General features: G+C 50.0%; 1 protein-coding gene and 1 pseudogene across 12 annotated transcripts in view; both read left to right on the plus strand.

The window, feature by feature from the left end:
* The window catches only part of MVB12B (multivesicular body subunit 12B), a 165,144-nt gene that overhangs the window by 66,822 nt on the left and 71,245 nt on the right, over positions 1–27,077 (plus strand). For 11 of the 12 annotated variants that reach the window (XM_039861606.1, XM_039861604.1, XM_039861603.1 and 8 more), the window contains one exon: positions 561–683. In XM_039861606.1, the coding sequence (XP_039717540.1) occupies positions 561–683 (123 nt within the window). Of the gene's footprint in view, positions 1–560; positions 688–27,077 lie in introns of those variants that run through there. The other variant, XM_039861610.1, reaches the window with a different exon arrangement.
* On the plus strand, positions 14,866–14,971 carry LOC120601793 (uncharacterized; annotated as a pseudogene).

A 27,077-nucleotide genomic window follows, 5' to 3' on the forward strand; every position in this document is an offset into this window, starting at 1 on the left:
CTTCGTTGCGGTGGTTCACGAGGCACATGCTTCGTGGTTTGAAGATGTCTCCCCAAGCTGACTCAGAGAATGAGGCCAACTACAGGTGACATCTCGGCAGTAAGGAGCTTTATCCAGAAGTTGGGGCATGTCCCAGAGCAGGTGGGGCTAATTCTCCTCGTAGTCAAAAAGCACTGCTCTGTCTCACCCAAACCATACAAAGGACTTGAAGTGAGTTGTCACATGAACACCTACAATTAAATGGCAAGATAAAAACAATTTTAAAGACCAAGAACCAAGGAAAATGTCTAGAGTGTAGCAGGAAGAGAAGCTCCCGGGTGGGTGGAGGAGGTGGCCATGTCATAAGGGCCTGCCTAATGGGGACAGTTGCCCTCACACTTGGCTCTGAGCTGTGGTACCCAGAGCACAGAGAGAGGTGACAGAACTGATCCCGTGGAAGAGGATCGACTCCCCAGTGTTTGGGGCTATGATTCTTCCGAAGGAGTCGGTTTGCTTTGTCACTCGGGTAAATGCTTCTTCGTGCTAAACAGTGCCATGAAGATTTCTCTTTTCTCCTAAAGGGAACTGAACAGCATGGGGATCTGGTACCGAATGGGCAGAGTCCCAAGAAATCATGACTCCTCTCAACCCACAACGCCTTCCCAGTCATCATCCGCCTCCACCCCGGCCCCCAGCCTTCCCAGGTGAGGCTTGTCAGTGGCATCTCGTGCTGCTGTGCATGTTACAGCCGTGTGGTCTTGAGTCTCACAGAACAACATTCTAGAGCACCGCCACTTAGACTCTGCTGACATGGTGCAGAAGCAGTATGCCTCTGATTTTTAAAACCCAGTTCAAAATCTTTGCATTACTTGAATGTTAGGGCCATTCTGTATTCTATTTTGTACATATTCTGAAGCCTCTTAAAATAGAACATGCAACTCTAAATTGGCTTGCTCTTCTAGCGAGCTTGTAGCTACACACAGACACATTTGTAGCCACACAGTTGGGAACAGTGGCCGTGGGAAGGGAGGTTCCTCCTCTGCCTTGGCCAGCGAGCGACTCCTTTGAAACCTTTGAAACGCAAGAGGGTTGCTAAGTAATTATGTTCATTTTCATGTTGTTTCTTTTCTCCCATGAGCTAAGAATTGAGCAGTTTCTTTCTGTATGGGAGACTAGCGCGCAGTTTTTCAGGGGATGTTGGTGTTAATAATTGTTTCCATAAAGAACGCGGGAGAGTACAGAGGTCGCCCTTTGGCTGGTGCCTGTTGTAACGGAGGGGGTGGGGGTGGGGATGGGGCCTGTACGCTTCTTGCAAGAAGCACCTGGGAAAAAGGAGCCTGTCAAAGAAAAAGCCTCTGCATCCCCAGTAAATTACTAGAGGACGAGGGACAAACGGCAGTGATGGATCAAGTCTGAGAAAGGGATGACAAAAGTAAATAAAACAAGTAAACACGGCGAGGCGGCATCACCTGGGGACTGAGGTAGCATCGATGAGAATGGACCTAAAAGCTTCCGCATGTGCGAACGGAGATGAGCAGTGTCAGCAACAGGACAGGCTCGTCACCGGTGGGCTCCCCCTCCGGGCCCCCACAACCCACACCTTGCCCCCGGGGGTGCGGGGAGAGGGTGGTGTGGCCGCCAGCTCTCGGCCCTGCTCTGGCTGCGCGTCCACCTCCCCCGGAAGAACGTCCCCCGTGAAGGCGGTCGGGGCTTTCTCGGGACAGACCGAGAGAGCCTCCTAGACTTAACTAGCCCTGGAGTCGCCTGAAACTTCAGACGCAGTTTTCCGGTTCTCTTCGGTATGAGAAGATATGACTAGCTAGTGAGCTCCCCGGAGCGGCAGGTTGAGCCGCTGAGCGTCCATTTGGCTTAGGAGTCCCAGGTCGGTTCGGCACTTGCCCGTTCCTTTCTCACTGCCCAAAGCACCGTCACAGCTGCCATCCCTCTCACCTGTGCTGGGGTTACCTCAGGCCCATCACCCTGGAGTAGTTGCAGCTGCTCCCTGTTGACAGCATATGGGCGGGAAGGGCCTAGGAACCCGCAGGACCTCAGGGCAGGTTTCGCCTTGCTGTCGGAGGAAGAACGCCGGTTCTTCCCGTGCAGGCAGGAGGAGTGCTCTCTCCAGAAGCCCGCCTGTCGGCGGGAGGATGGTCACCAGCAGCTGCAGCAAGAGGGCCCAGGAACACAGGCGCCGGGCGCCGGGCAGAACTGGAGGTAGAGCATCAGAACAACGTGTTTATGAGGCTTATGTATTTTATAACCTCTCGCACAGTTTATAGTTTACAATGGCTGCAAGGAAATTGGATCAGTTTTGTTTTACTTGCCAAATAAAAAAATGTCAAAATAGTCAATATAAAATGTATTCTAATTTGGCTGAGTTAAGTCAGCCAGGATGCAGTAGGATAATTGAACGTTATATTAATGCTTCCCGGTAAAAATCACCTGTCTACCCCAAACTCTCCTCTATCACTGCGCCGTAATTTACAGGTGGCGCGCACACCTATGTGAGTCTGATCCGTCAGGGTTTTTGTGTCTTTGGTTTTTGTGTTATTCTCCTATCCAGTATCTCGATTTAAAAAAAAAAATGAATTGCCGGTTATTTATTCAGATTTTTCATCGAAGATTTATGAAATGATGAGTACATTGCTTTGTTCCCTGAGGCTGCATGTCTCTGTGTCTCGCCAGCAGAGGAGTCTGACAGCTTTCCCTCGGGCGGTGAGCCATGGGTGACGCTCGCGTCCCCAGTGTGGGGCTCTGCGGTGGCCCTGTGAGCCGAAGGCTCCCGTGACTTCTGGTCTTCTCTCCCATCCCCGAGCCTCAAGCTTTAAGACGAGCTGGTGGTCTCTTCCCTTCCTGTTTGATGCTTCAGTGTCTTTGCTCATGTGGACACCCGTGCATTTGGGTGTGTCTCACATTCCTGCCTCAAATAGCAGTTCAAGTGCCTCCTCCTGCGGGAAGCCTTCCATGAACTCGGCGGGGCCGGGCTTGTGCCGGGCTCTTTCCTCTGAGTGCTCCTCTGCTGTTACGCCTTCACTTTGTGTTGTGGTCACGTTGTGAACTCCTTGAGGACAGAGACTTACTTCCCAGTGCTCAGCCCAGATCCAGGCATGTATTCGGTTTTGCAAAAAGGCTTCTCCACCAGGTTACCAGCTCCTTCTGCCTTCCCCCCGCCCCACGACTCCCGAGCCCTTGAGCGCTCCTGGAGCTTCTTGTGATTACGAGAGTAACACAAGCTTGTAGAAAATTGACAGAGTATAGAAAATATGAAAACGCAAATTCCATTTCCAGTGGGCGAAGGCACGTGACCTTGGTTATGTTTCCTTCACGTCATTTTTCTGTGTACTTTTTACATAGGTGATATCATATTGTTGCAAGTTTGTGTTTTGCTGCTGCTTTCTCATGTAGTATGAAACCCCAAGCATAAGAAACGCTTCTTCGAGAGCGGTCTTTGTGTGGACGCAAGGATCAAGTTGCAAAGCCAAGGCTAGAGTGAGAGTGTGGTGATGCAGCGCCCTCTACTGGCCAGATTTGGAGCAGCGGCAGGGAGGACCCTCCCAGGGGTTCCTGAGCCATGGACAGCAGGCCCTCTGCCCAGCAAATCCCTTGGGGGGACTGGAACTGAGGGAGCAACTGATAGCAGCCCTTATTGCCTTCTTGAGCTCGAGTCTTTGTCTCAAAAGCTAAAATCATGTGCTCGGCCTCCATTTCTTATGTCGTCGCTCACACTTCAAAGAATTCCCTGCCATTTTTTTAGAGAGCTGTGGTCCCCTGCTTATTTCAGACACAAGGAGCAGTCGAAGGACCTTTTCAGAGAATGATAGGTCCTCACCTGATGACCTCCTGGTCCAAGCAGAACTGCCTTCTCTCTGCAGAGGCAGGTACAGCCCCAGGAGCTTCCTGTCCCTTGCCTTCCTGTTGCGGCAGAGTGCTTAGTCATGGGGTCGGAGCCGGAGCTGTCCCTTCAGAATGGGCAGGCCTGGAGGGACCAGGGCTTCCCCTGCGCTGTATCTGGCGAATTCCACGCAGTGTTAGGTGGCGTTTGTGTCACAGGCAGGATAAGGTGTCTCGGTGGAGCGCCTCTTCCTCATTCAGTGAAACTCGATCTTGCACACAAACACCTCTGCACGTTTCTTGAACTTTCCAAGTGCAGAGGGGCATGCCACTTCTTCCGGGAGCTTAGAGCCGTGGGCTTCTGTCCGGGCATCGGCGCTGCTCCGTCCTCTGCCCATCTGCTTCATGCATGTTGGTCAACAGGGTGGGGCAGGCCTGGGAATGAGGCACAGTCCTGTCTCCCCTCTGTCTTCCCAGCTGGCCTCAGCCTGGCGCAGGCTTCTCCGATCCTCTTCTGGGCCACTGCCCTGGGGGCAGAGGGCAGATAGAAGCGGCACCTTCCTGCCTTACCCAGAGCAGCCCCCACACTCACCTCTCACATACTGGACCTCACAGGTAATTCTGCTGGGACGAAAAGATTCTGCTGCTGCTGGCACCAAGCCTGGAAAAGTTCCGGAAGGCAGGCGGATTCACAACTGATGGCGTGCCGGTAGCCCTGGCGGGTGGGCGAACATCCTGAGAGGGGGCCCCTGCCGAGCGGCCGCCCCTGGCGTGCTGCGTGGCGGAACCGGTGGCTTGATAAAGACATCAGAAGCATGCTTATCAAATCTGCAGATGACACAGAGTCATTAGGGAGAGCTGATGTGCCGAGTGACAGAATCGATACTCCACGTCTCCCCTGCAGCTGCACACCCTGCTGGAGCCGGGAGATGAAAGGTGATAGTGGAGTGGACAGGGCCTCCTGAGGTTCAGGAATCAATCGCACAGGAGCCAAACTGAGGAGACCGGCCTGAGCAGTGCTTTGTGTGGAAGGACCCCGCCGGGCACGAGCTCAGGTGTGCGGGACGCAGTGGTGTGCACAGCAGGGCACATCTCGTGACGTGGTGTCCCACGCCTGTCAGGTCTGTGGGGAGAGTCGTGTCCACTGCCAGGCACCACCTGTAGACGTTACCTGACCACGTATGGAATTTGAGTATGAGAGATCGCTGAGTTTTGACCTGAGACACAGCAGCTGGCTTCGGGTGTTTACACGGTCAATATGTAGGAGGTTTAAATGGTCAATATGCAGGAGTGTTTCCAGGTGGGGATGGATCATCGGGAGCCCCGCAAGGCAAAATGAGACGAGGTGGACTGAAGTAGAAGGAGGTAGACTTGGGCCAAATGTTTCGAAGAATGGATAGAGAACTTTCCCAAAGTAAAAATGCCACGCGTGGTGTTGTCACACTGCTGGCAATGTTCAAACAGCGTCTGGGTTTTTCAGACCTCCAGTGGTTCTTCCTAAGCCTCACTTAAGAAACCTGTCGCATTCTCTGTCCCCACCGTCGCAAGTCCAGATTCAGCAGACCTGCACGTTAGGGCAGCAGACACCCTGCCAGCGGTGACTCCAGGGAGCTCTGGTGGGTGGGGAGGGCACAGAGCCGTGGGCGTTTGTCCCTGAGCTCTGCTCACGTGGCTCTCAGTGCTTCCCCATGCCCTGACGTGTCACCGTCACCTTCTCGCTAACCAGTTCGGACGTCAGGCAGGGCTTGGATGGCTGCGAAGTGGCTGCTGCCGCGCCCTGCCTGGGACACAGGAGGCCCTCGGCCGTGCTGGTGCCCCATGTCCCCGTCCAGCGTTGGCAGGCACCAGCCATCGACAAGAATTTTGGGTCCTTTTCAGAGTCCATCTGAAATGAGCGGTCTGGGCTGCAGAGTGCTGGAATTTCTGGGACATCTCAGGTTTACGCGAACATGGGGCCTGGGCTGTCTTGTCCACCGTGGTCCTGACAGAGAAGCTGCGCCCAGACTCTGCACAGACCTTAGGCCAAGGGCACGTCCCGTGACCCTCCACTGACACTGTCCCTCCCCTGGGAGAGCGGCATCTTCCCTCCCAGAGCGACAGAGCACAGTGCTCCTTTCCCAGCCACGGAGTCCTGCCCTGCAGCCGCGGCCGGCGAGGTGCCGCTTCCTTGGAGCCTGTCCCAGGAGTCCCTCGGGCCGGGCCTCCCTTGGAGGGAGCACGGCGCTGCTCTGAGTTGTTGCAGCAATCTTCCGGTGATTTGTCAGCTCCCAGCGAGACGTCAGTCACAGGTTCCCAAGTATGTTTCTTAGTGACAGACATAATTGTACTTAACTTTTTGCATGGATGTTATCAATCTGTGACAGATACTCTGGGAAACGGGGCATTTTGATTGCAGAAGATCTGTCACCTGCGTTTAGTCTTCCTCTCAGGGACACCGGGATTCAGTCACAACTTTTGCATGTTGATGTCAGGTTTTGAGAACATAGATCCTTGCTGACCTCAAGAATCGTTCCGTCACTCCGATCCCAGGGCTGTCACTGAAAAGGTTAATGGCTCATCCTAAAGGAGAGAAAAAAATCAGGCCGCGGTGATCTAGAATTCAGGCCATGCGCACCCAGGCTCGTCCCTGTCACTCCATTGTCAGAAGCCCACGAGCTGCCGCGCTCTGTCCTGGCCTCGCCGACCCCACCTTCCTACAATATGGGATCAACTCTGCTCCTTGACCAACCCGCAGAATAAGCCAGCAACAAGGACAGAGCCTTAGCTCTCGGGCGAGAGTCCTGTTGTCCAAGCTGACAGCCCCAGATCTCCAGGCTGCTCAATCATAAGATGGTTTTTGTACCACAGATGACAGGACTCAAACCACAGGCCCAGAATTGCGGAGGTCAGGGAGGCCGAGTTCACCTTGTGCTGTTGAGATGTTTGCCACCCATCCGAGTGGCGGAAAGCTTGGCATGGGTGGCATTTGCCTATGAGAAGGCCCAGAAGTTTCTCCTCTTTTACAGGTTTCACAGGAGAGGGCTCAGCCCAGAGGATTGGAGGGATTTATGTTTTAGAACTGAAAGCCGTGTTTTTATATAAGGTTCATCGTTTACGAGAAGGGCTGCGTGTGTCCTGCATCAGGCTGCGATGAGGAGGCCGGGCCGAGGGTTGACCCCAGTGATTCTTTCCTCGCTTCCCAACAGCAAACGAATCAAGACTTGAATTTGGACTCCACTTGCGTAGTAGCAAGAAATGGTTTGGGGGTAGATGAGCCGGGGAGAGGGGGTGCTCTGCCCTGGAGCTCTGACGGAGGAGGGCCTGCCGAAACGCGCCCATCTCTGGGGCACGTCCGGGCATAACGGGGTGTCTGGCTCTACGTGAAATCATTAGACTTTTTTGCCTTCCCACTAAAACCACACGCACATTTTTGTTTCTCTGTTTGACTCTGAAGATAGGCCACACATTTTCACGTCCTTCCTTGATGTGACACACCTTTTAAGATGAAGACTAAAATGCAGATTTTTACTTTTTGCACGGGGAGCACACGCGTTGGCCGCGTGCGTTCGCATTATCCTCACTCTGCAGGCGCAGCGTCCCACACGCTCCAGACAAAAGTAGCGGCAGCCAGGGGTGTGTCGGAGAAGAACCCTCGGGACGGGTGGGACCGGAGCACGAAGTCGGTTAGATGAGAGGCTGGGCTTCTTGGGCTCAGGTGTTACTTCACTAGCCCACATGGACATCCTTGGCCTGTAACTTCGAAGTCCTGGGTTGTCTGCCATCCCGCTGGGCTTCTCAGACGTGTACTTGCCCTTCGTCTGTGCGGAACCGCCCGCCCCTGGCTCCCTGTGAACGGACGCGTCTCCCACGACATCTCGCGCTCACCAGGTGCATCTTCGCATGGTTCCCGAGGTTCCTTGCCCCAGCCAGTGCCGTGAGCCTCGCCTCGTACCGGCCCTGCCCTTCTCAGAGAGGCAGCCTGGACTCCAGAATGCCGAGGCCCGTCCTGTCCACCCTCCAGGGCCGCCGCAGCCCTCGCCTCCCCTAGAAAGCCTGGCCCCTGTTGCTTTCACACTTCCTCTCCTCCGGCTGCCCGCACCGGACCGTGTGGCACTTCACGTTCCTGTCATTGCTGCCTGCGTTTATGGGTGGCCTTATGACTAGATTGGCTGGCTTATTGATGACAGGGATTCTCAGATTCCTTTTTCCCCTTTAAAGCCTCAGAAAAGGCTGGTCACGCAGAAGTAACGATGATAGTATTGCATCGCTGTGCATTGAAATTTAGCAAGTACTTTCGACTGTGTCATCTCATCCGATACTCATAGTAAACATTCAGTGAAAAATGTCGCCCCAAACTGGGACCTTTGAATTCAGAAAATATTTATCGAATGTATAAAGTGAGCTGTTTTAGATACATAGGACCAGGTATCATATATTGATCCATCTCTCTTTTCATCTGTTTGTCTACTCATCCAGCCATCCAGCGGAGACTTATATTACCCAGGTGCCAGGCACTATCCCAAGTGCTTTACAAATAATAACTCACTTAATCCTAGTAACAGCTCTGTGAGTCGGGTGCCGTTATCGCCTCCATTTTAAGATGAGGACACCGAGATCAAGGAGGTTGAAACCCTTTCCCAGGGTCACACAGCTAAGTGTCAGAGCTAGGATTTGAGCCCAAGCCAGCTTTGGCTTGCAGACTGTTCCCATGGTCACAGGGTTGTCACTGGTTGTGAATCATTTTATTGCAAGCTGAGCACGTGCCTCAAGGGGCTGGTGCTTGGGGTGCAGCCGCCCAGGTATCCCCGCCGTCGTCCCATGCAGCTTCTTCAGGCTTCTGTCCAGCAGCTGGGACCCAAGGGCATCCCAGAGCCTGGGCATGGAGGGGGTGGGGAGCTCATTGTCTTCCACGGGCTCCCCTGGTCGGAAGCCCCCGAAGCAGCCTGCATTCCCAATCTTAGGGAGCCTTGCAGCCGTTGGCTGGGGTCCAGGCCACTTGAGCCTTAGATGATGACCAAGGAAAACATGTGGAGGCCATACACGACAAGGTCCCAGCATCACGGGTCCCCTCAGATGGCTTCAAAGCCACGGTTCAGCCAGGGTGCAAGCGGTTGAATTTATTCTGGTGATGAGAGGAGTGGTGTGGAAGAGACCTACAGAGTAAGGTTGTTCGAATATCTTTAAAACGCTTGTGGCACAGAGCTGTGACTGCTTTTGTCACAGTATCAAACTTGGTTTTGGTGTCAGAGTAATTTTGAAGGCGAAATTTCATTAGAATGCAGTTTGGTATTGTTAGAGATGAATGATGAGTTTAGGCTGAGCAATACACTTTTTGATATTAATTTTTAATGCGGCTTCTTGGGGAGTCAGAGCTTCTATTTAATGAAGAATTGACTATTCGTCAATACGGCTCCCACCTCCAAGCTGGCCTTGGCTTTTCACCCTCACCCATCAGATCTCGACAAGGTATTTGCTGCTTGTAAATGTGTTGTCTTTGTGATTTTTGTGACTTCGTGAGTGTCTTCTCTCTCCCGGTGGTTCTGGTGGTGGTTACACGTGCCTCTCGTTGTCGCTGTCCCGGAAAGCAGGGTTATAAATGTGAAGTGATTTCCTCCCACGTCTGGCTCTCGAGTGTGTGAGAGCTCTTTGTGCGGCTGGCTTAAGCTCAGGGGTTTGGAGAAGGGCCTTTTTCAGGATTATGAAAATAGTTCTGTGTGTGTCAGAGCAGATTTATCAGTTCACTTTAGGGTCGGTTTTGTGAACCAGACCATTTAGAGGAGGATGTTTTACCTTTTATCAGAGTGGAAGCTGACAGTCTATTTGCAGGTGGCTCGATGGAATATTTCACCTGGGTCTCTTGGTGTAAATCTAGCCGCCAAACAAAGTGAAATGGGTGTTAAACAAGCGATATTTCCCGGGATTTTTACCGCCCCACCCCCGTGCTGTTTTAGTTCAAGGCACCGTTTCAATTATTAATTTGGGTATTTAAACAAAATCGTTCGCTTGCAGTAACTTTTAAAAGGCCCTTTGAATTTGTTTGGGGCAGGGCTTGTACCCGCGGGGAGGGCAGCACTGAACTTGAATATTCTTGAGCAGCAGATGTTCTGTTTCCAGTTGAACAATAATATTAATAACTATTATTAGAATAAATACAATGATCATCATCATCATTATCATTTCAGCTACAGTTTTCTGAGCGTCTTGCGCCAGGCATCACGTAAACATTGTGTGTAGATTATTTTCATCTTTATGACCATGCGGCAAGGCGAATCACAATTTCCTCATTTTAACAAGTGAGGAAACTGAAGCCCGAGAGACGGGGACTTAGGTTGCCCAGGGAAGAGCATCAGGATTTGAGGGAGCCAGGACTGGAGCCCAGGTCCCACCACCGTGTCCTCCTCCACCTTTAAGGAGCCTCCGGGCTTCCTAAATTCGGGGGACTCTCTACCCGAGCCTGTCCTGCAGCCACTGGGTACCACCCGGACCAAACACAGCTAGTCCAGACCTGGACTCCACACTCACGTTCCACGTCCTTATCAGCCACCGCTTCACTTTGTAAGCACGTGGTTTCCGTAGCTTCTGAGGTTGGGCAAGGCGGAGGAGAGTGTCGCCTGGGTTCTTTGTTAGGGACTGTCCCTCTCAGCCGGGCCCCTTCCCTGCCTGCCCTGCACCCTCACGCAGCCTTTTATGAATCTGAGTCTGGCAGCCTCGCTCCTCTTGAATTTTGGAAAAGCGAATATTTTAGTAGGCTGGAAGAAGATGAAAAGCTAGCTGTGCCCATATGTTCCTTGTTTTTTAAAAGTAGGGTCAGTGAGGTTTAGAGACTCTTTAAATATTTCAGTTTATAAGATCAGACTAGATCATCTGGAATGGAAGCGCGGTGCCCGCGGCCCCAGACCTGGCTTTTTTCTTCATTTCTTTTATATGGGAGGTAGGTGTTTTGGCATGGTAGGGTTCAAGCGTAATAAAACTTAAATGTAGTGAATAAATGCCATGATTTGGAGTGTTGCTGCAGCTATGAAAGTTAGTTTCCTTTTTTTCTTTTTTTTTTTTTAAGTAATCAGTGACTTGAAAAATAGCAGATTGGTACAGGATGGCAATTTAAGAAACTAAAAACTCCCAGGCCTTAAAGGAGTACAACCCTTGTCGTTTTTCTGAGGAAACGTTTTCTTCACTCAGTTAAATCTTCCTGGGTTGAGATGAGACATCCATCCCGAAATATGTATTTGAATAGTTTGAATTCTGCACAAGTGCACATTTTTAGTGGAGACGGTGCCGTCTTTGGCCCTCATTTTCTTTTGAATTGAGAGTGGGAGGCGATGTGGTGGCTGCGTTTCTAGATCCCAAGTTATTTATGGAAGCCCGGAATCTCCGCGGCTGTCAGGCCCAACCCCGAGACGCCACCGGGGGACCCTGGAAGTGACGGGGAGAGATCTGACCACCCGTTCCTGTGCAGCTAGCATGTTACGCTCTCTATGGTGAGGGGAGACAAGAGGCATTTTTACTGCCCTCGGTCACCAACATGAGCCGGCTGCAGGGGCTGCCCGGGGGAGGAACAGCTGCAGTTGCCACCTTGACCTTAACTGTTTTCCGGGGCCCCGCCCTTCTGCAGAGAGCGGGGATTCCGCGCCCGCTGGCATGTTCTGTCATGTTCTATTCACTCTTCATACCTCTTCGGTTCTAAATTTCAGAAGTAATTTGTCACTTTAGAGGAGGGAGTCATTAATAACCATTATTTAGAACTGTCGAGTCTTCCAGTGCCTGTGTGAGTGTCTGAGTTAAGCATCCAAAAAATTGGCCTTGTTGGTGGCAGACGGGGCCCCCACACTGACAGATCCGGGCCACCCCACCCCCGCTGGCCGGCCGCGCAGTAGAGTTGTTCCAAGTCTGTCTTTAATCACCAAGAGGGCAGCAACAGAGGGGTTAAAGCGTGTCCTCTGGAATCCATCAGTGTTACTACCACAGGCCGTGTTGTAAATTGTTGATTTTTTTTTTTTTAACTGCTTGGAAAAAATTTCTCCTTAACTATTTCATTTTAATGTACTTAAAAAAAAGAGAGAGAGAGAATTTTTCTCACCAAAACATTTGAAACAGAATAGTTCAGAAACCCCGACTTCAGATCCCACTGGGTGTGAGTTCTGAGAGCTTGTCCCACATGAAGCTGAAATCCCATCATCACCCTCGGTTGGTGGGGGGGTGGGGGGGCTCTGAGGAAGAACCCCCAAACCTTGCAGTGGTGGTGAAGGAAAAGAATTGGCATTCAGTGTATATGTTAATGCACGTTGTTATTCTTTAACATTAAAATTCCACTAAAGTACTAATAATTACTGTTAATATCTTTCAGTGGAAACTTACGGCAAAGGAGCAATAGTAGAAACAGTATTTAAGGGAGAGCTGCCGGCATGATAAGAATGCAAATAAGTGTTATTAGCCTAATGATTTTGCCGTCGCCATGGCGGTGCGGCGGCAGTGTTGTGAATATGTCATCCGGCACCCGTGAATTTGGAAAGTGTGTCAAAACACAACTTCAATTAGTTTGCTCTAATTATGGCTCTGGAGAGTTTGTAACTACATCACTCCTCATTAAAAGAGATTTTCTTATATGGATTAATGTAATATACAAAGGAAAGTTTCAAAGTTCCCGACGCCATTTGCTCCCACAACACGCACACTCGGAGCAGGGCTGACGGATCCCGGGCCTCCCGCCGCCAGCCCGGCCCAGGCAGGGGGCCGCGTGCCGAGGCTGCGTGGGCCCCTCTTTCCTTCTGTCCGTCGATCGGCTTCTTGCCAAAAGTGGCCACTGCAAAAGGAGCTTTTATGATTTCCACGAGACGCTAATTGAACCCGTCTCAAGGGTTTAAGAGAAAATGGCTAATCTGAAACTCGGGATGTGTGGCATTCTCAGCATCTCGGTGGAGCCCCGGAGCAGAAAGACCTTCACACCTACCATGGCCAAGTGCAGGGTGTGAAGTCAGCCTCTGGTCTTGTGCTGGGGGCCTCGGGGGAGACCGCGTGGGAAAATGTGTTATTTTTGGTCGCGTGGAATCACATGGCGTCTGTGAAATGTCAATAAAAGTCTTTAAAGTCATATCGCGAAAAAGAGGACTTTAAGGAAATGTTATCTCTGGTCGAAACTGATATGTTCAGTAAAGGCTATTATTGAGCTTTTACCGTTTGGAAAGAAGAAAAAGATTCACATTTTCTTGTCCCGTCACTGACTTTCGGACACCGGTGGCGTGCGTAGTGTCCGCCTCTGCCAGGGCCCAGACAGTTGCGCCTCGTCTCGAGCTGACCACACGAGGCCGTATTCCTGAGCTGTGCGGCCTCTCACCTCACCCGCTTTCCCTGGGCTGCTGGCCACAGCATCGTGTGACACCAGCGTGCGGAGCTCAGTGCTGCATCTCGAATCTAAGAGTGAAGTTTTAGAATGCTGGCTGAGGGGCCTGGGCCTGGGCCGCTCCCCAATTTTTTGCACAATGCAGAATATCCAAAATATCGCTTTGGATGTATTTTTGTTGACCTTTAACTGTTCTCTTTTTCGTTAGTTTTGGCGAGTACGCGTCACGTGTGCGTGGTGGATAACTTGGCCACCTTTCTACCCCGTTTCCAGGCAGTGTGACCTCGAGCGAGTTGTATCACTCCTTTGAGCCTCGGTTTCCTCTTGTGTGAAATGGGAATGAGAATACTTTCTTTGTGGGGTTTTTATGAGGACGAGGTGGGGGAGTGTATAAAAGTTCCGTACGGGCACACAGTGGGCGCTCTGCATCTGTCCGAGTTCACGTCAGGATGCAGTCAGGGCACAGGCACTTCATCCCCTCAGACCTTTCTGTTGCCACCATTCAGCTCTTTTCTGCCCCAGCGGTAGCTTCAGTCACCAAAAGCCCCCTCCAAGTCCTCACAGATCCGCCTGTGGGCTCAGGCCTTCTCCCCGGCTGAGTGGGGCCAAGAAGCACCGAGCTCACACGCGAGCAGCCGGTAAGGGGTTAAGATAGTAATTGTATAAGTCTTCCAGGCTTTCTCCCAGTTCTGCGATAATTTGATGAAGAACTTCACCCTAATTAAATATTCAAATTAGGAATAAGTGTCAATATGGCTTCCCATTGCCTGGAATGATGATTAATTGTATTCAAAACTCTAGTGGCTCACTGTAATCTAAACCGGGCCGTTGTTCTTGATTATTTCTGCACCACACTTGCCATGTTTTCGTTTTAAGATTTAAACTAGTAATTGATTTGCCATATGCTGTCGAGCCGCACGTACTTTAAAGCTCTGCGTTGTGCAACTTGCAGAGTTTGGAGTCGTGAGTTCCTTAGTCTTCTGGTGGCAGCTTTTTTTTTTTTCTCCCTCGTCCAGTGCAGAGTGGTGTGTTCGGGGTGTGTGTCTGAGTCTCTGTTGTCCATGAGGAAAACTCATCATACAGCCAAGTTGGTAGCTTGGAGTTATATCAATCACGGCAAATGGGTTGCTTGAATGGAAATTGGACAAGTCTGTATTTGTACTTACATTGTGCTTGCATTGTCTCGGCAAAGCAACATGGCATAGTGGAGAAAGCGTCACCTCGTGTCCTGGCTCAGCCACTTTCTTGAGCTGTGTGACCTCGGGCACGTTCCTTTACCTCTCTGAACCTCCTTTCTCCCACCTGTAGAATAAAACTTACCTTGCTGGGCTTGAAGATTAGAGGTGAATGTGACACACGAAGAATAGCACAAGTGCTCAGTACGTGGTGACCGTCATAGACGGTCACAGGAACAAAGCCCTCAGTGCCCCTTCCTCCAGAAAGCCACTCGCAACCATCCGAGTCAGAGGTTATCGCCCACTTCCCGGACTCCAAAAGCCGTGGTTGCCTGCGTCTTACTTTGTGACATCTCTCAGGTCTGTCTTGACGCTTGAATTACATTTCGTTGCTCAGGCCTTTTGTCTGCCACTGTATTCTTCTTCGCAGGTGGGGCCATAGCTCCCAGGTCCCTGGACACTTTACAGGGCCCAGCGGACTGCCTGATGCATGCTAGCTGCTCAACAGATGTTAGTTGTTTTTTTTTTTTTGTTTTATACCATGGCTTTAAAATTGAAGTATATGTCTACGGCCATGCCACCCTGAACACGCCCAATCCCGTCCAATCTCGGAAGCTAAGCAGGGTCAGGCCTGGTTAGTACTTGGATGGAAGACCAGGTGCTGTAGGTATAAAAAATAAAAATAATAAGGGATTGTAAGCTGACAAGGTCCTTGCATTGTAATCTGTGAGGTCAACCAAGGGTTTCCTCACCAAAAATAATAATAATAATAATAATAAAATAAAAATAAAAATAAAATCGAAGCATAAAACCTTATAGTCCTTTATTTGCACGTCTTCTATTATTTAGAGCTTCCGTATGACAATAAGGGGTTCGTGCATTTGTTTCAACGTACTCGTAGATAAATTCCTGGAGGGGAAAGATCTGAGTCTCATTTTTTTTTTTTTAAGACTTTATTCTTTCAGAGCAATTTTAGGTTCACCACAAAATTGAGGGGAAGGTAGAGAGATTTCCCAGATACCCCCTGGGCATAGCCTCCCCCATGATCAACAACCCCACTAGAATTGTACCTTTTTTTTCCTTTTTAATGGATGACACGTCATAATCACCCAAAGTCCAGATCTCCCTTAGGGTTCGCTCTTGGCGTTATACGTTCTGTGGGTCTGGATAAATGTCCATCGTTACAATATCGTAAAGAGTATTTTCACTGCCCTGAAAGTGCTCTGAGCTCTGTCTGTCTTCTCCGGCCCCCTGTGGCAACCACGGATCTTGTTAACATCTCCACAGTCTTGCCTTCTCCATTCAGAGTTGAAATCATACCGTCTGTAGCCTTTTTGGGTTGGCTTCTTTCCCTTGACGATATGCATTTATCATTTGTTTTTTTTTAAACTGTCTCAGCAGGAGCTCAATTAAAAACTGGTGGACTGAACCAATCACAACATCTAATTACAGCAGCCTTGCGTGCCTGTCGACACCACGGTCTGTCTCCCCTCAAAGGGCATCGTTTCGTTGGAAACTCTTGGAATTAAGCTTCGGGTCCGGGCATAGAAAGTGTATGAGCTAATGACTATCATCGTAGGGGAAATTGGTCTGTTTTAGGCTTTACAGAACCTCACTTGACTTTGTTAGTGTCGATGACAAAAGAGATCAAAGAAAATCTCCTAAGACCATGAGAAGTAATAGCAAAGTTTGCACATGGCGATTTCTTTCTGTGGTTGTCTCCAAAATCAATGAGAAAAGAAAAATCGCCACACCTAAAAGTATTTTAGGGCCCGGAGTTCTTAAAATCACTGAGTTTCTGTTTTAGTAGAACCGAGTTATAAGAAAAAAATCGCAAGATTTTCTTACACCCCCCCCGCCCAAGATCTGGATCCTGACTCAAAACCTCAGTTTGGAAGCCCAGGGACCCGAAGCAGGAGACCTTGGCTGTGCAGGCCGTGAGGCCGGGGTGCTGGTGCCCGCCGGGCCCTTCCGGTGGAAAACGGTTTCTTTTAATTGCCTTCCAGGGCAATCCGATACCTAAGCATATGGTCCTTAAGAAATAATCTTCCCTAAACTGTCAGTGAGTGTGGGCAGTGGTCAGGGACCTCGTTCTGACACCGGTGACCAGCCTGGGAGAGCTGGTGCTGGAGAAGGTGCTTATTAAAATGCCAGCAGGTGCGGCAGAGGCCCCCTTTCCTGTGACTCCCTCACCCTGCTTGTGCCAGGTGTTTTATAAGAGCCTTTTTCTTCATTAAATGGCATTCATTAAGCACGTCCCTACACCTGGCACAGAAGCTGTGCGTCACAGATGACTTCTTCCCCACGGTGTTTTGCGGGAATAAAGTGGAATTTCATTTAGCCATTTGCTCTTCTTTCTCCTCCCGACCACCTTAACTCAGTTATTGTGGCTTTTGCACGTTCCTCCCCCCAGCCCCACTCCAGTACTTTCCTTTGCACGTTACCTCTGGTCCTTGTCCGCCAGCAGACACGTTATCTAGAAAACAAGATGTCCCTTTGGCACCGCGGGCTGTGCCGGATGCTCTCCCGTACACTCTCTCTGCTCACGCTCCCAACGGCTTCGAGAAGACTTCTTCTCCTAGCTTTTGCCCTTTTCTTTTTTTCTTGATAAATAGAAAAATAAGTTCTCATTGAAAAAGGTAACACAGAATATGAAAAAGCAGGGGCGAAAATTCCACAGTCTCATCTCAGAGACTTCTGCCGGCCATACGTGAGCGCCGTTTCTGCTCGCGGCCCTGCCTTCGGCACACGGCCGCCACTGCTGAGCTGGCCCTGCCTCCCGGGGCCCTACCGTGCTGTGGCGTGTACGTCCACGTGTAACCACAGAAGTGTGGTGTTTGTGTCGTGTTCATGTACTGTGTGTCATTCTGCAACTTGGTTTGGTTTTTGGTTTTTTTGTTGTTGTTCTTTGAGATCGGCTCATGTTGTTATAAAAACGTCTGGCTCATTCTTTCTCCTTGTTCATTATACGAGCATTTCTCCGACACGTCGTTCTCATAAACGCTGCCCCAAGGACTCGGTTCCTGCCTCTGCTGCCTGCGATCCCCGCACGGTCCGTGTCCCAAGTTCCTAACCCAGGGTCACGTCGTAAGCACCGTCCCTCAATTTCATCCAGAAAACCTATAAATATCATTTTGCGTGTGATATTTCGAATCAGACATTTTATGATGTTATTTCCAGTTTTCGAGTAGAGCATCACGATTCAGGGCTGAATTCTGTAATTTTCCCCGTCAGGGTTCAAATCCAAGCCGTGCCCCCTCGGGCCAGCTGCTGAACCTTTCTGAGACCATCTGTCAATGAGAGGCGGTCTTGGAGCCTCGTCGTAGGGTGCGGGTGGGGATTGCGTGAGGCCTGTGAAGGGCAAGCAAGCCTGTGAAAATGTCAGCTAATGTTACCGTTTTTATCTTAAATAAGTCATTTCCTGCATTTCAGGTTATTTCCTCAGTCTTGATTCCCAGAGGGCAAGAATCGGTGTCAGTCGTATGTCCCACCACATTCCCATCTTGAAGTCTTAATTTCGAATCATCTGGAGCATGTCGTAATTGTAGTTCTTTCAGACAAAGGGACGTGAATGATCTTTTTCGGTCGTCATCTTCACATATAAAAGACAACTTGAAGCAGTAAAACTTTTCTGACTCATGACATTCTTTCCTGTCCAAACTCTGTGGCTCCATTGTCTCCAGGCATTTAGTAGGACAGAGGAAAAGTCCCAAGTCGCCATCAGTATTTGCCGGGATTCATCTAGCTGTGGATCTCTCTTCACTGCCTTTTCTGGAGCACTCTGAACCCTGCTGGAGTCTTTACGTAGGTTTTTATTTGCTTTAGATTAGGAAAGTATTTTCAGCTTTACTAAGGTATACTCAGTGGACGATAAACTGCACATATTTAAAGTCTAATTTGACGAGCTTCGACATATATAAATACACCTCTCCGATACCGTCTCCACAGTCAAGATCATGACTATATCCAGCACCCCAAAAGTTTGCGTTCCACTGCGATACAGCCCCCCACTTCCTCAGGCAACCAGTGATCTGCTTTCTGTCCCTATAGATTAGCTTGCAATTTCTGGACTTTTGTATAAATGGAATCACACCACATGAACTCTTTTCGATCCTGCTTGTTTTACGTAGCTTAGTTTTCTTGAGATTTGTGCATCTTGTGTGTATGAATAGCTTGGTCCCTTTTTATTGCTGAGTAGCAGACCACATGGTTATCTGGTCACCCGTTGTTGGACATTTGGCTTGTAAATTTTTAGTTTTTTATTATTACGAATAAAGCTGTTCAGGCATTCGCATACAAATCTTTGTATAGACACATGCTTTCATTTCTCTTGGGTGAAAATTGAGCGGTGTGATGGCCAGCTTGTGCAATTAGGGTACGTTTAACTTTTTAAGGAACCGAAAGCTATTTTCTGAAGTGGTACCATTGTACATGCCCGCAAACGATGCGTAAGTTCTAGTTGCTTCTCATCCTTGTTAGCAATTGATATCGTCGATCTGTTTAATTTTTGCCGTTCTAGAAGATATTTAGTAATATCTCATAGTGGTTTTAGTCTTCATTTCCCTGATGACCTGTGATGTTGGGCATGTCTTTGTGAGCTGATTTACCATTTGTTTATTTATTTATTTTTTTTAGTGAAGTGTCTGTTTAAAGCTTTTGGCCATTTTTTAATCGGGTCTTTTGTCTTCTATTAAGTTGTTAGAGCTCTGTAAATATCCTAGCTATAAGTTGAATATGTGTTTTGCATGTATTTTCTTCAGGTCCATGGCTTGCCTTTTCATTTTTTAACAGCATCTTTTGCCAAACAAGCGGTTTATATGTTGAAGTCCAATTCATTGATTTTGATTTTTTTCTTGTATACTTTGTGCTTTTTTGTTCCTATTTAAGAAATCTTTGCCAAACCTAAGGCCACAAAGATTTTCTCCTGTGTTTTCTTCTAGAAGAGGCCTTGCTGTCCCTCTTAAATCAAAATGCATTTAAATGAAGAGTATTAAACTCTAGGCCTTCTGGACTTAATAATTTACCCCTCCCTTTCCTCTTTTCAAGAGATTTGTGAATCTCTTGGGCCATTTTTTATAAGTGTGTGTATATACGGTGTGGGAGAAGTATCAAGTTTCATTTTTTTTTTTGCATATCCAGTTGTTCCAACATCATTCGTTGAAAAGATTACCCGTTCCTCATTCAATTGTCTTGGCACCTTTATAGAAAATCAATTGATTGTATGTGTGTAGGTCTATTTTTGGACTCTCCATGCTGTCCCATTGATCTGTGTGTCTGTCTTTACGCCACTTCTTTAGTTGTTACCTCTCTTCATTGTTCTGATTTCCCTCTAACACCTCGAATGCTTGGGTTGGTCTGTGTTCTCCATATTTATCATGTTTTCCCGCATCATCGTCCTCTCTGATCTTTCTGCATTCTGGAAAATCTTGGAGGAGCTCATCCACAATATTACTAATTCAGTTTTTTGGAATTTTATTTCTGTATTCTAATGGAGACACCCTTTTTCTACATCCTACAGTAAATAATTTTTTTTTTTTTCCGGAGGTAGTGTTCTTTTTACTTTGTTGTGTGACATTTTCTTCATGAGGCTATATATTTTTCGACTGGGTATTGGCCAAAAGGCAGGATGTGTGAATTATCCTCATCTCACCTGGGTGCTCATTATTTATTTACCCACGTAGATAATCTGAATTTGTGTTACCTTTCTCTGTTCTCGTTAGTTTTTGTAGAACCTAGGTGACACGACACTGTCTAGAGCCATCACTGGCCCCACAGTTCACACAGTCTTGGTTTCTTTCTAGAACATATATCATTTCATCCTCCTAATTTGAGCTTTTTCAAGCTTTTAAATATCTTCAATCATCGATTCTTTATACCAGTGAAAGTGAATAAACACGTGCGATCCCTCCTCATTTGGGGAATGTGCCGTTTAAACATCTAGCAGAGTCCACCATTCTTGCTTGCTTCAGCTCACAAACACAAGTTGTATTCGCTAAGGGTTTTATTGCTGCCGCCAAGAAAGGCATCCGCAGGCTCGCTGGGGAACTCAGAGGCGGCTCGTGCACAAGGAGCATCACGCTCCAGAGGCAGCACGACATCTGCCCTGGAGGAGACATCTGACTCCTGTTCACTGGCTGCCGGTGTGGACAGCGGTCACTCTCCCGCCATGCCGTGCCTTTTCAGTCAAGATGTATGTAAACAAAAAGTACCAAACCCTGGGCTTCTGGACTTAACAATTTTATCCCTTCCCTTTCTTTTTTTTCTGGAATGGCCCCATGAATCTCTTGGGTCACTTTATATTTTTATTCCTGCTCTGGACTTTTTTCCTTTACGTGTATGGACACACATTTCATAGCCTGCCGTTCCCCTTTGCATGGGTTCAGGCAAATGAACAGTAGGTAAAAACAAAACCCTCAAGTGTCTTAGATTACTTTATTCTTGAATGAAATTCTTAAACATAATTATTAGCCTGGCCTTAACAAATGAATCTCATCCTTCATCTTTCTTCCACTTGTGAAAATTTACTAGCGTGTTTTCATCAGCATCTTTTTCTTTGATTAAGATTATAGATAAGACCAACCTTTTTCCTTTCGTCGCTCCCCTCAGCCCAGTCCCGTGAGCCTCGTGACTCCGTCTTCTGCAGAGCTACATCTGACACAGTGTCTTAGGACATTGGCTCTGAAACTTTTTGGTCCCGGACTCTTATATTCTTAAGACCAAGGATCACAAAGAGCTTTTGTTTATTTGGGTTATGTTTATCTGTATTTACCTTATTTGAAGTTAAAAATGAAAAACTGTAAAACACAAGAATAGATAAGCTACAATAGCATCACGTCGTATGTAGCTTCTGGGAATTTCTTCTGTCTGCTCGTGAGGACGAAAACGATAAAGGCAGGCGATGTCTTAGTGTTACCGTGAAAACGGTTGCGGCCTACGGGCCCCCCGAAAGGGTCTCAGGATCCCTCAGACGTCCCCGGGGTGCACACTGCAACCTGCTGCCCCGGAAGGTGGTTTAATGCGACGGTCAGCCTCGAGAGCCAGAACAGGAGCTGTCATTCCATGTCACAGAGTTCTTTGGGCTGCGTGTGTGTGCGTGTGTGCGCGTGTGCATGTGCACGTGCACCTTTGCAGAGGGTAGGAAATAAAAGTGACATTTGTCTCTAACTGTGAGTCTGCCTCTGCCTTACCGGCCACCACTCCCTCGACGCTGCCCTCCGACAGTTTGAGGGGACAGCAGGCATCACTGTGGCCCGGGCAGCGCTGTCTTCATTATACGTGGCCACTGGGTCGGGAAGATGGATGGTAACGTTTTAAAAATTCACACGGACCTGGATTCAGCACTAGAAAATACAGATTTAAATTAACAAGGAAAAAGCAGAATCCCATCAAAGGAAATAAATCGTGCTGGCAACTATTGTCACATAATAAAATGTATTCTACCACTGAAGGGCTTTTATATGGCACTGTCTGCAGCTTAGCGGCCGTGTTAATTGAATAAGGTGCCTACGACCAACATGGGGGGGAAAAGCGAAATGTCCCTCAGCATCTGTTTAGCCAGAGCCACTGTCAGCGTGGGTGATGCTGACCTGTTCGTTACAGAACAGCCAGCCCCCCTGCAGAGAGAAGCAATCACTCAGCGGGGTGTCTCCTGTCTCCTTTGAGCAGCTCCAAGGGCGGGGGACCGAGAGGAAAGCTTAGTCAAGTTCCCCAGGCATTCAGGGGCTGTTCTGGTTGGAACTCTCCAGTTAGCAAACAGATTTTGGAATAATAGCTCATCATTCTGGTCAGGTGGCGGAAGTAGTTGGCCCCCGATGGTCAGCCCCGTACCCAGCGGTCCACGACCTGCGGGGGTGGCTCCAGAAGGCCTTCGTCTCCCCGTGCCACACCCAGCAGAGCTGGTTTTCTGGAGGCTTCCTTCATCTTTCCTCCTGCAGTGATGGCCAGTGCCGTGGCGGGGCGTCCCTCGAATCCCAGAAGACGATCAGGTTATGGGAAAGGAGCTCGAGTATCGGGTTCACCGATCACAATGCCAAGTGTAAAAATGAGGGTCGTATATCTTTTCTCCTTAGATGCTCTGGTAACAGGCGTGGACTCTGGCCATTACGGTCTTCTAAAATATTTTAAATGACTAAAATATTTTATCAGTTGTATCGTAATTTTTTGACCAGTCCCCTCTTATTTGGTATTTCATCTTATTCCAGTTTTTGGCTTTATAAGCAATGCCATGATTTATATATTTACTGTTTATGTAAAAATATCCATGAATCCAAAACCGTCGCGTTTCCCAAGTCGTTTACCGGCCCAGTCCGAGATGAGAAGGAGACAAGTGGGAAGCCTTCCTGTAAGTGTAAGCTGCCCCAAATGATCTTTAATTACAAGTCAGAATCAGGTTCATTTATTCATTTAGCAAGTGTTAAGTAATCTTACAGGGTTCTTCCTAATACTTTTTGAGTGCCCACTGTGTGGAGGGCACTGGTCCAGGCACTGGGCATGTGGTGGAAAGAGAAAGTGTAGCAGATCCTATCTGGTGCCGCGTAAGCAAATCAGACAGTCGCGTAGATTGGGAGGGGCTCTGCAGACAGGCGGGTGGTGTCAGAGTGGAGGCAGGTGCATCCTCAGCTGGGCGGTCAGGGCAGGGGTCTGAGAGGTAGCCTGTCTGAGGAGGGGGGGCCAGCTCCTGGAGAGTCGGGGGAAGTGTTTCAGGCAAAGGGAACAGCAAGCACAAAGGCCCCGTGACAAGAATGGGAACGAAGGGACAGAGGGACAGAAAGCAGCCAGCGAGGTGGGAGGATGTGAGCTCATGAGCAGACGGGGCCGGGACTGGCGGGACCTCACGCCATGGGGCAGTGTGGATGTCATCCTAAGGCAGAGAGAGGGCACCAGTGGGGTTTGTGGTGGCTCTGCACTGAGGCCCTCATGAGCGGGACTCTGAACTTCCAGCGGGGGGCAGGCGTGGGGGGCTGAGGATAGGAGCTGTGTGTGGAGTCATCATAGGAACTAAACACCCGCATGCTCGCAGCTCGCCCGGTCCTGTGCTGTCTGCTCTGCCAGCGCCGCAGCAAGGTGTACACGGGGAGCAACACACCGTCCCCGACAGGCGCCCAGCTCCTGGCCATGGCACTGGGATGCAGACCTGTCTGGCAGACTTCAGGGTCGGTGTTCTGAGCCGCTACCACTTCTCTGCCTCCCTGGATACGTTCCTAATTTGTTATGGGCTAAGTCATATATGGCTTTTCCCTTTGTGCATACTAGCGGGACCGCGACCTGTCAGCATCACCCAGCTAGTGAGAAGCAGAGACGCTGAGTCCCCGGCATCATCGGTGTCTAACAGGTGTTCAGCAAGGACCCTGCTCTCCTGGTCGAGTAATCTCACCCCATATGCCCGACGGACAGGCCAACACATCAGGACAACTTTCAGAGAACAGTAGCCGCCTCCAGAGGACACGGGGACTAACCTTGTCCTTAATTCCTGGCTTTCTCTTTGTCAGCTTTCCCTCTGAGGGCCCCGGTTTCCTGTTCTGTTCAATGAAAATAATGATTCCTACCTAGAAGGCCGCCAGGAGGATGCGGCAAGGTGATGTGTATGTGAGGGTCCCCGCCACATGCTGGGGAACTGGAGTCTCGTTTCGCTGAGACTCAGCTGATCTCAGGGTCCCGTGTCCGTCACTTGCAGGCTGATCGGACGCTATGGTACCCCCGGGCCACTTCTCTTTCAGCAGGTGACTTTTTTGTTCGATTTAACCGCAGGCGATCTGTCCCTTGGCCCAAACTGTTCGTTCTCATTAACGGGAAGCTTTGATTTGCCTCCTGTTCCCACGTCCCCTCCTTCGGATGTCCAGGAACAACAGAAGGGAAAATGCACAAGCAGCTATTCGCGGTGTAGGGAACTGTGGTCCCGAACGCCCTGTCCTCGGTGGCTTCCTGTGCCCCGAATGCTGCCCCCACCCACCCGGGCATCAGCCACCACAGCTGGAGTTAGTTCTCAGTCGCTTGATTTCAATTCATGAGGTTCCCATTGAGCAATTACTCTGCAAAAGATACAGTCAAGCTTGTGACCTGAGTTCTCTTTGAATTTTACGTTTACTGCATCACCACACATAGTCTGTTGTATGTGATCAAAAACTGGCTTTTTCTTTTCATTCCCCTTGTAAATTCCTGGTCACTGCCGCCACTGATTTTTCTCATTACCTGTTTTCCTCCATAGCAGAGAGAAGGGAGATGCTCAGCATGCTGGGGCTCCCAGAGCGCGCTTGAGTCTAATTGGGCAAACGCGCGCACACACACACACACATGAAATAACAGAGGCTCACGGCAGTTCATGTCGAAGGTGCAACTTTTCACCGAGTAGATGCAACAAATGATTCGGTCAACAAATGTCCTGTAATTGTCTACTCTAGGGCAGAAATTGTCCTAGAAAGTGGGGTACAAATTTGATGAGATTTGGTCCTGCTCTTGAGGTCACAGTCATGTTGGGGAGACAGGCTTGTATCAAACTACTGAAGTATATTGTGATAAGTGGAGTGATGGAGGTCATCCCGGCACCCAGCCTAGCCTGGAGCAAGCCCAGGGAAGGTTCTAACGGAGACGATGCTTAGGTGGGGGTCTTGAAGGATGAGCAGGAGTTCGGAGAGTTAGGTAGGGAAGACATGGAGATTCTATGAAGAGGGAGCATCCTGGATAAAGAATCAGGGGTAGACATGAGAAAACAAAGCATGGTCACGGATTTGTAATACTGTCTTTCTTCCTGGTTGAGGGAAAAGTAGGCAGTGACAAGAGACAGTCTGGAGAGGTAGGCTTCGTGCGTGAAGATGGCTGAAACCAGGCTGTGGGTGTGAATCAGATTGTGGAGTGACCAGGGGGCTGAACCAGAACCTCTGCAGACAGCAGCCTCTCAGCGGTCCGAGGAGGGGCCTGCAAAGACCGTCTGTGAGTAGGAAGGGGAACCTGGCCACGGCCGTGGGTGGCAGAGTTGCGGGCGAGGCCAGCCAGCTGACCGCCGATGTCCGAGAGAGGCGAGGACGCTCAGACCAGGAAGTCCACGTCGGGCCGAGGAGCCGGGGGCCTTGACCGCTGTCGCAGACTTCTTTGTAAGTCCACGTGTCAGAGAATCGTCCCAACACTGTTCATTCAGAGGCTTGCAGCAGCTTGTTTTTACAGGAGTTGTTAACGGTCTGCACACAGTAGGGACTGAATAACTGCAGTTTCATGACGATCCCCATCATCCTGGGCTGACCCGTTCTCCCCTCGCTTTCTCACAGGCAGGCCACCTTTTAGAATTTCAAATTGGATGTTGTCATATCTCTACCTAAAAATCCTTCTGGATAAAGTCGGACCTTGTGTAGGGCGCTGAATGCTGTGGCCCTGTAGCCCTCTTCAGCCTGTTCCTAGACTGTCCCCCAGAGCCTGGCCATCCTGGGTCTTCCAGGTCTTCCCTCAGCCCCCCTCCTGCTGCTTGGGACACTGCCCGCCACGCTCCCCGCAGGGCCTCCAGGAGCCCTGCACAGCACGTCATGCTTCCTGCTTTCCACACGCGATCGCATTTGTGAGTGAGTGTCCTGGAACTTCGTGGATGTTTTCACATTCCCTGTTGCAGGGTGAGCTCTGGGAAAGCGGGGTGCCTGTCCTGCCACTGCTGAGTCCTTCACAGATCTGTGTTGACAAGTGCCAGGTGCTTGCTCGGCCACTGGGTGGCTGGGCTGGCCCCGTTTTCTCCTTTGAGTCCCATTCGGCCTCTTTGCCATCGTCCTGGTCTGCCTGTCTTCCGAATTCCGCTGACACCCACCTCCTGAGCCTTCCTGAGCCTTCCTGAGCGCTTTCTGAGTGGAGCAGGTGCCACACTGCACGGGTGCTTTGTGTCCTGAGTGAGCTTGGATGTTCCTTTTGTAAATCCTTCAAGGCTTAGAAATCTTAGGGTGTGGCGGCCCTGAAACCATCCTTCCCCTGGCTCCTGGAACCCCTCCCCCCCCATTTGGTACAGTGGGAGCAGCGACAGCACCTGCATGGGGCCTGTTTCCTGGCCGTGTAGCCAGTACAGCCCCGCCGCGCCCCGTGCTCAGAGGGGCGCTTGGCTTAATGCTCCGCGGTCGCCATCTTGACGTTCTTACTGATATGGGAACCAGAGCCCCACCTCTTCACCCTGCTCCAGGCCGGCTCGTCGTGTCGCTGGCCCCGTACCCGCCTCGCGGGGGCGCCACGAGGAACCACAGAGAAGGCGTGAGGCCGGCACAGCTCCGGGGCCTGGCACGCGGCGAGCGCGCTCTGCAGGGTCACCTGTCATCGTTGTAGCTCTGCTCAACCACAGCCACAGCCAGTAATTCATTCTCGTGTTTGCTCAGCTTCATTGACTAAGTGCTGTGGTCAGAGGCATTGATCAGCCGCTTAAAACCCTCCTGCAGCTGCTCCTCACCCTCTCGGCTTTCCCGAACCTGGCCGGTCTTCAGAGCCGCTGCTGGAGCTCGTTAAAAATAGACTTCTGGGCTGTACCCCAGGCCCACTGAACCGGGCTCCCCGGGGCCAGGGCTGAGAGTCTGCACTGTCAGCAAGTTCCCAGGTGCCTCGGTGGCCTTGCTCTGTACCGCGCTGGGTGGGAAGAGTTGGGAACCTTCATCCCTGGGCATAGAACCCAAACGTCTTGCTGTGGCACTTGGCATCCTTCCCAGGCTGGCCACAGCCTGTCTTCCCAGCTTCGTCCCCCGTATGTGCCCTGACCCTGCACCGGTGCTGGCTTTCCCTGACCCCCACAGAACTTCTAGTGACACCTTCTCAGCCGAAGGGAA

The sequence above is a fragment of the Pteropus medius genome, unplaced genomic scaffold (genome assembly GCF_902729225.1).
Source record: "Pteropus medius unplaced genomic scaffold, Ma_sr-lr_union100, whole genome shotgun sequence".
NCBI classification, from domain to species: Eukaryota; Metazoa; Chordata; class Mammalia; order Chiroptera; family Pteropodidae; genus Pteropus; species Pteropus medius.